Below are 9,014 nucleotides of genomic sequence, written 5' to 3' on the forward strand. Positions count from 1 at the left end.
TTTTTAGTGATTTTTGGATCTTGCAATGCGCTTGGTGAATGGATTCTTTATGCAATTATAAGAGGTATGATGAACACCTTTGTGCTAATCACACTTTGGAGACCAATGTGAGGAAGTTTTCTTGGGATGACAATCCTCATATGGGGTGTGGTTGCTATCGTCGCCTCTTGAATCACAAGGAGGAGAGTTGCGACCATGATGACGATGATGACGCCTTTATGAAATCTATGGTGCTCTTTTTGGATGAAACACAACCTCGATGTGAGCGACCCTCAAAACAGATCTAGAGTGATCGTAATGCAATACCTCAAGCTGAGTTTCAATTTGAGGAAGGAGTTTTATGCTAATTTTCTTATAAGAAGAAAAGTTTTTAACCGAGGAGATTCACGTTATCCAGTTGCACTAAGTTGGAGATGATTGTCACAAGTTCGTTCGCATTATGCATTCCCAATATCGCTTTGAGTTTTTTAAGGCTTCACGATCTGGCTTATAAGAATTGAGGGGTAATAGACAAAAAGGTTGTTATGAGAGATGAAACAAAAACTACTTCTAGAATGGTGAAACATATCGGTTGAGGAGTCTGATTCTGGCATGATGCTACAAGTGAAGATCAATATCAAAATGTCTCATGGCTAAGGCACTTCTTTTGTCGTAAGAGTAAGAACTAGTGAGAAAATATCTTGAAGCATCTAGATCGTCGATCAGATGTCAAGCTTGGGGACATCGTTACGGAGAATGGTGGACCGAGTCACATTTAATTCAACCATTGTAGTCAACAAGAATGAATGATATGAGAAAGGTAAATAATGATCAGAGTTTCGATAATCGAAACAATTACTAGGCATTTGAAGGGACGGAAGCGGCTGCAGTGGTACAACGAAAAAGATGAAGAAAATATGGTGATAATTCATATGAATCAGAAGATGATTCCCACATACAACGCCACTGTTTCGGTGCGGAACAAAAGTTGAGTAATAAGTTGGTGATGAACACCGTTGAAAGGTTTCCGACGCGTTGACATGTGTCTTTGGTGACATAAGAGGGATACCTACAAGGTTGGCAGTCAAATGCTCATGTCAGCAAATGAGAAAGGTAGGACTTGCAAATGGAAGAATAAAACTGTACGTTGAGGTAACAAAATGTCACCTTATATATGGATGACGATTAGAACTGTCACCGATGAATACGACATGAGTTGCAAGATATCGTCAGATATATATGAACGATTAAGATGAAGACTATATTAAATGAACGTGTAGTGCATGAACATGAATGCCCACATGTTCGTTAGTTGAATGAACGTTTTTTTTTGTTAAATTGAACTTTCGTGTTGAACTAGTCTTAGTGGCCGCTTAGCGGATAAAAATAAATAATATGTATATCCAAACATATATTCAAAAATCCATACAATGATATTTACACATCACTCCATATGATCACAATATTCACTGATATATTGATAATTCTTTGTTCACACGCTTGCCTAAGAAAAGTATCCACACTTCCAATCTAACTAATTTGTGTCTAATAAATAAAATGAGGTAGGATTACTACCAACTACGCGCGGCCTCCACACAGTTGACCATTCCCGTATGAGTTTTTATTTTTTATTTAACTTTGAACATGGTAAAAAAATCAATTCAAAATCATATTTACTCTACCGCCTTTAACTATAAAAATTCGGTATAAAAAGTTATCTTTAAATATAAACCATTTTAAAACACCAAACACATTCATTTCTATATATCTTTAATGAAAATTATTTATTTTTTAAGACATACAAATTGAATAAACACTTAATTTAATTTTTAAGTTATCAATTTTTTATTAATTTATTCATTAAATTATAAAAAAAATTAAATTATTATTTTACTTTCTACCAAAGATTAAAAAGTTGAATGAAAGAATAATTTAGAGACTTTTATATTTTTATCATCTATTTAAATAATTTATTTTTGTTTACTAATAAAATTATTTTTTTTTAAAATTTAAATATAAATAATTTAAATAATTTTTTATATTTTTACACTTAAATTCAGTGATTATATCAAATAGTTGTATACACATCATTACAATATAATTTAAAGGAAATGTTGTGTTAAGAAAAGAACACATAATTACTTTTTAATACAAAAATATAAAAAAATTATTTTAATTTAAAATAAATTTTATGAAATAAAATAACAAAGTTAAATTGTAATTAACTTTTAATTTAATCAATTAAATTAATAATTATACAAAAATAGTAGATACACAAATTTGAAATCACAATTTTTTATTTTGTTCATCTTTAAAGAATGAAATTTTTATTTGATAAAAAACTAAATTGTTTATTTTAAAAGTTTATATTAAATATACCTCTAGTTTTTTTTAAAAATTACTAATAAAATTTTTCTTAGTCATACAAATTTAATAATATTCTAACATAAAATAGACTAACAACTTGTTATTATTAAACATTAAAATTATGATATAACCTCTCAATATTTTAAATAAAAAAATTAAAATAATGATAACTTTTCAAAATAATGTTTCACAATTCATTTGTAAGTTACTAAATTTATTATATAAATAATTAAATTAAAAAATATTTATTTATATTTTTGACATTCAAATTTAGTAAAAAAGAACAGAGAAACAGGTAAGAGAGTTTTCGTTTCAGTTCAACGTTAGTTGCAATAAAAAAAACAACTGTAATAAAAATACAATTTTTTTGTCACCTAACCATGAATAAATATAAATCCATATTTAGGAGGGGTTAAAAGCTCTTTCATTTCGACCCCAAAAAAATAAAAGTATTTTCATTTTCTCGAAGAAAAGCTTGAAAAGCATTTTTTTTTTGTTAGAACGGTTTTCACAATCTATTTTAAACCCTCTCCGTCTGATTTCCAACCTTATCTTAGGGTTTTCTGTTTCTTCATCTGTGTCAAACCAGATTCTATTCTCAAACTATACATGAAGGATTTGAATTCCGATCTGTTTGACCCTGTTACGGTCATGGAATCCGAATGGGCTCACGGTGGTGCTTCTAATTCCGATGCCGATTTCGGTTTTGCTTTCAATGATAGTAATTTTTCCGATAGGATTCTTCGGATCGAGATCATGGCTGACCCCGTTGATCCTCAGCCGGATTCCGAAACTTGTACCACCATCGCCGATTGGGCGAGGCACCGTAAGAGGAGACGTGAGGATATTAAGAAAGATAACGGTATGCTTTCCCTCTCTCATGGAAAGTTAATTTTTTTCATGGTCTTACTTTTTAGGGTTTCTAGCTTTTTTTTTTTCAGTGATGAAACTGGAAATGGTTTTGGTTCTAGATTTGTAGACATTTTAGGAAATAAAAATATTGGTATGTGAAAATTAATTAAACGGGCTTGAAAGGGAATACAGAAATTTAATTTAAATATGACTCTGTATAGTGTTGTGATTTTTGTGTTATTTTGAGAAACCTATTGCGTAAGTAGAAATTTGTAAGTGGTTGTGATAGGGACCAAAGCTATATAGAACATGTCTGGTTTTTTGTGAATGGATGATGTTTGTTGGATATTGTTTGTGTAAGTGATTTTATGTTTTCATTATGTACCGTTTGTACCTAATATTATAAGGTGTTTTGTTTGCAGTTGGAGATCTGCCGGATGAGCAAATTTTGAATGGGAACCAACCTGATATGGATGATTGTGTCGCTTCGGAAAATCAAGATGAAGAGGTTGTTGCGATGGTTGAAGAATCCCCTTCTGGTAAACTTCAAAATCTTAAATTTAATTGTTCAATAATAAGACTAAGAGATTCTTACCTATGACGCACGGACACCGACAACACGACACTGACAGTGACACGTTGGCACGGGTAATAGTCTTAAAAGTAAATAAATTAAACAAAGTCGCAAGCGTCCGTTTTGGACACTGAAAAACGGACACTTTTTTCAAAGGTGTCGCGCTACAATGATTCTTACTAGTTTGTATCTCCCATTACTGGATAGTACAATCTTGTTTTCTCGTTAGACCAATACATTTTCTCAATGAATTGCCATAATCTTGACGATCGTCACTATAATCTTGAAGAATCTCCTTCTCGTAAACTTCAAAATCTTAAATTTAATTGTTCAATAATAAGACTAAGATATTCTTACCTATGACGCACGGACACTGGAAACACGACAACGACAGTGACACGTTGGCACTGGTAATAATCTTAAAAGTAAATAAATTAAACATAGTCGCAAGCGTCCGTTTTGGACACTGAAAAACGAACACTTTTTTCAAAGGTGTCGCGCTACAATGATTCTTACTAGTTTGTATCTCCCATTACTGGATAGTACAATCTTGTTTTCTCGTTAGACCAATACATTTTCTCAATGAATTGCCATAATCTTGACGATCGTCACTATAATCTTGAAGAATCTCCTTCTCGTAAACTTCAAAATCTTAAATTTAATTGTTCAATAATAAGACTAAGATATTCTTACCTATGACGCACGGACACTGGAAACACGACAACGACAGTGACACGTTGGCACTGGTAATAATCTTAAAAGTAAATAAATTAAACATAGTCGCAAGCGTCCGTTTTGACACTGAAAAACGGACACTTTTTTCAAAGGTGTCGCGCTACAATGATTCTTACTAGTTTGTATCTTCCATTACTGTATAGTACACTCTTGTTTTCTCGAGGGGTTAGACCAATACATTTTCTCAATGAATTGCCATAATCTTGACGATCGTCACTATAATCTTGAAGAATCTCCTTCTTGTAAACTTCAAAATCGTAAATTTAATTGTTCAATAATAAGACTAAGAGATTCTCACCTATGACGCACGGACACTGGAAACACGACAACGACAGTGACACGTTGGCACCGGTAATAATCATAAAAGTAAATAAATTAAACATAGTCGCAAGCGTCCGTTTTGGACACTGAAAACGGACACTTTTTTCAAAGGTGTCTTGCTACAATGATTCTTACTAGTTTGTATCTTCCATTACTGTATAGTACAATCTTGTTTTCTCGAGGGGTTAGACCAATACATTTTCTCAATGAATTGCCATAATCTTGACGATCGTCACTATTAATCTATGAAAAAAGGGTATAAATTATTAGGGAAATTAATCTGTTACAGAAATCGTAATATTGTCTCTTGACTATGAAGCTATCAGTATTGCTCTATGAACACTTTCTGATTTTGATATGGTTAACGTAGGCGATGAAGCTGTAAATAGCAATGATGATTTAAACCTGGGCATGGATTACGCCGAACCTGCGGTTGTTAGATTTAAAACCCTACATATCAGTTCTCCTATCTTGGCTGCGAAAAGCCCTTTTTTCTATAAGGTAGACAAACATCTCTTCTTTATATTTTACATTGTATAGTTCTGCCAGAAATATGATTTCATAGCAATGTTTACTTACCTTTTGCAGCTTTTCTCGAACGGGATGAGGGAATCAGAGCTGAGACATGTCACCCTCAGAATTAATGCCTCTGGTATAAACATATATGTAAACTTTTTTATGATCTTTGCCTTAAGGTTTTAGTTCTCCCTCAATAGTCATCTAATAAATGCACTTTTTTTTTTTATATTACAGAAGAAGCTGCTCTGATGGAGCTGCTGAATTTTATGTATAGTAATACCTTGAGCATTAAGACTGCACCTGGTTTGCTTGATGTGTTGATGGCCGCGGATAAATTTGAAGTTGCTTCATGCATGCGATATTGTAGCCGGTTGTTGCGTAATATTGCCATGACTCCTGAATCTGCATTGCTTTACCTGGAGCTGCCTTCTAGTGTCCTAATGGCTGAGGCAGTTCAACCATTGACTGATGCTGCAAAGCAGTATCTTGCTAGCCGATACAAGGATATAACCAAGCAAGTGTTTTTTTTTTTAAATTTAATTTCAGTTGCACTAGCATAGATTCAAGCACTGCTAGTTCTTATAAGATTTTTCTCATATATCAATTACTATTCAGTACTTCCCTTTCTCCTTTAAGAAGTTATTTCAATTGCACTTGTCAGGGACTAGAGGGATTTGGGGGCCAAAACATTTATTAAACTGTGTATTTCTTCTGTGCATAGGGTCTAATTGTTGGGACTCTTGTAGGCATTGGTTTTTTTAGATGACTGTTACATTTAAATAGTCATTTTCATAGGTTATTAACATTTTAGAGAGACTTTCTTTATTGTTGGATTACAAGACAAATTCTTTCAGAAATAATATATTTCTCTTCCCTATTTATAAAACATCTGTTTCTTTTGTTGCCTTTCTTCATTGGTTTCATCTCAATCTCATCCTTCTTTTCAAATGATATTAACAAAAAATCTTGTATATGTCCAGGTACCAGGAAGAGGTTATGAGCTTACCCCTAGTTGGAGTAGAGGCAATATTATCTAGTGATGATCTCCAGGTTGCGTCAGAAGATGCTGTTTATGACTTTGTGTTGAAGTGGGCTAGACAACAGTATAGCAATCTGGAAGAAAGACGACTAGTCCTAGGTTCACGGCTTGCAAGATTAATTCGCTTCCCTTATATGACCTGCCGAAAGCTTAAGAAGGTCTTAACTTGTAGTGACTTTGAACATGATGTTTCATCCAAGCTTGTACTTGAGGCCCTATTTTTCAAGGCAGAGGTTCCACATCGTCAACGGTCGCTGGCAGCAGAAGAGCCTACATGCTCAAGCCGTCGTTTCTTGGAGAGGGCATACAAATATCGTCCGGTCAAGGTGGTTGAATTTGAACTTCCTCGCCAACAGTGTGTGGTGTACTTGGATCTAAAGCGCGATGAGTGTAACAACTTGTTCCCATCCGGCCGGGTTTATTCTCAGGCATTTCACTTGGGTGGTCAAGGGTTTTTTCTATCAGCACATTGTAACATGGATCAACAAAGCTCTTTCCATTGTTTTGGTCTGTTTTTGGGAATGCAGGAAAAGGGGTCAGTGAGCTTCACCGTGGACTACGAATTTGCGGCTCGGTCAAGACCAACAGAGGAATTCGTTAGCAAATACAAAGGCAATTACACATTCACAGGTGGCAAGGCCGTTGGCTACAGAAACTTGTTTGCGATCCCATGGACTTCATTCATGGCTGAGGACTGTCTTTACTTCATCAACGGCGTTCTGCACCTTAGAGCCGAGCTCACCATCAGACACTGACACAGTTTCCAGTTTGTAAACTCTTTATTCTGGTTGGTAGCTCTGTCAAATACTCATCTGTTGTAATATTGTTCTTTAATTAATATTCTGTAATGTTATATGTTTACCTCTTCTAATGATGTTATGTTAGTTAACCTTCTGTTGTTGTAGTATTCATAATCTAGGCAATGTGCACTAGGTGTCTAGTGTTACATGAGATCAAAAGGATAATTAGGACTATGATTTATTATGTTAATTAATGCTTAGACACGTTGTGCACATTTTTATGATCCTACCAAAAGTTGGTTCTCTTGCAGTGTAGATTTAATGTCATACATATGCTTAAAATGCACAAGACATAAAATAAATATGGATCTGTAATTGTTATAGTGTGTTTGATTTGAAATTTATCTATCTTTATTGTTCTGTTTTTATTTGGTAAGGACACAAGCAAGAGGTTGATGAATCATATTCTAATTCTATTAAAAAACAAAGGATTGAAATTCGGATTTATGTGGTTATGAATGTGGAATCCGATTCACGACGAAAGGCACGGTATAGATAAACTTACAGAGTCACGTCACTTGAATATCTTTTCTAGAGAAAAACAAGAATAACATGACAGAGGCAAGTTGTGCACAAATGCCACCACGCTTATTTGGTGATAAAGGGACAAAAAGTTTAGGTTTTCATGAATCATGGGAGGGAATTCAATGTTTCATTAGTGCTATTTATACATCATAATAACACTTATTTAATAAGATATATAAACGTGAATATGGTTTTTTAAAGTAAGATATATTGAGAGAATAAAAAGAAAAATAGACAGATGTATAAAATGAAAATAAAAAGGGGATACCCAAAATAAAAAGAAAAATAGACGGATGGATACATCATATTAACACTTATTTAGATAAGATATATAACTGTGAATATGGTTTTTTAACTTGCCTATTTTATTTATTATAATAAGGTGCCAACTTAAATCAAACACAACACAATATATTTTGTCGTACTAGGAAATTTAGTTTTTTTTCTTTCTTAAAATAATTTTTTTTTTATCATCACTATCTGGCCTATCGAATCGATTAATCTGGTTCAGAGGTCAATTTTAGCATCAAGTGGTTTCAATCCCCTTCTAATCGTAGTTGTGGAGAATCGAAACATGGTCTTTTTTTATCAAATTCAATGTCAATTAACATTAAGTGGTTTCAGTTCCCTTCGAATCGTAGTTGTGTATGCATATAACGTATGCAGAGATAGTGATTACTGTGTATAGACAAGTTGGTATAACGAGATAACGCAGTAGCCACAAACACCGGTTACCGTGTACAAAAGTTATATGTATGCATTGTAGAAAATGACTATTATATATAAAAGTTGTACGCAGTGCTTAGCGATTTTTTTTTAAAACATGATTAATTTGATATTTTTATAAAATATAATTATTTTAGAATTTATCTTTAAAAATCCAAAATTTGAGCTTTAAATTATTCTTCCTAAATGAGTAATCATTTACTAACATGTTTTCTTTGGTTTTATTATGATAACAAGATTTGTTACATATCAGCTATCTATGCAAGCACTACACATATTATTAGAAGAAAGTTTATGGCACTAGCTTAATTATCTCTATGTTTGGCCTTTGGTGTTTCATAGGAGACTTTGATGCAATCTTAAGAACTCGTGAAAAAAATGGAAGGCACATTCCTAACAATATCTATAGTGATAAATTTCAAGGGTGATTTGTCTAATATATCTAGATAGAGTTATTTGCATTATGGAATGACTTGACTCTTGGTAGTATTAAATGTTCCACTTTACCTAAAAGTCACTCGAACCATCACTTGATTCTTCTTACATTCTCCAAAATCAATAGATTCTTATCTCCTTT

The 9,014-nt window shown here is 33.1% G+C and overlaps 1 protein-coding gene across 1 annotated transcript; it reads left to right on the forward strand.

Annotated features, from left to right (window-relative positions):
* Window positions 1–2,769: 2,769 nt before the first annotated feature.
* Window positions 2,770–7,275, forward strand: LOC127076020 (BTB/POZ domain-containing protein POB1). The gene is made up of 6 exons (XM_051017572.1): window positions 2,770–3,208; window positions 3,621–3,737; window positions 5,199–5,329; window positions 5,417–5,480; window positions 5,582–5,861; window positions 6,328–7,275. Exons 1-6 carry the CDS (start codon window positions 2,956–2,958, stop codon window positions 7,139–7,141), a joined length of 1,659 nt encoding a protein of 552 aa, XP_050873529.1. The 5' UTR covers window positions 2,770–2,955; the 3' UTR covers window positions 7,142–7,275.
* Window positions 7,276–9,014: the final 1,739 nt, after the last annotated feature.

The sequence above is a fragment of the Lathyrus oleraceus genome, chromosome 4 (assembly GCF_024323335.1).
Source record: "Lathyrus oleraceus cultivar Zhongwan6 chromosome 4, CAAS_Psat_ZW6_1.0, whole genome shotgun sequence".
NCBI lineage: Eukaryota > Viridiplantae > Streptophyta > Magnoliopsida > Fabales > Fabaceae > Lathyrus > Lathyrus oleraceus.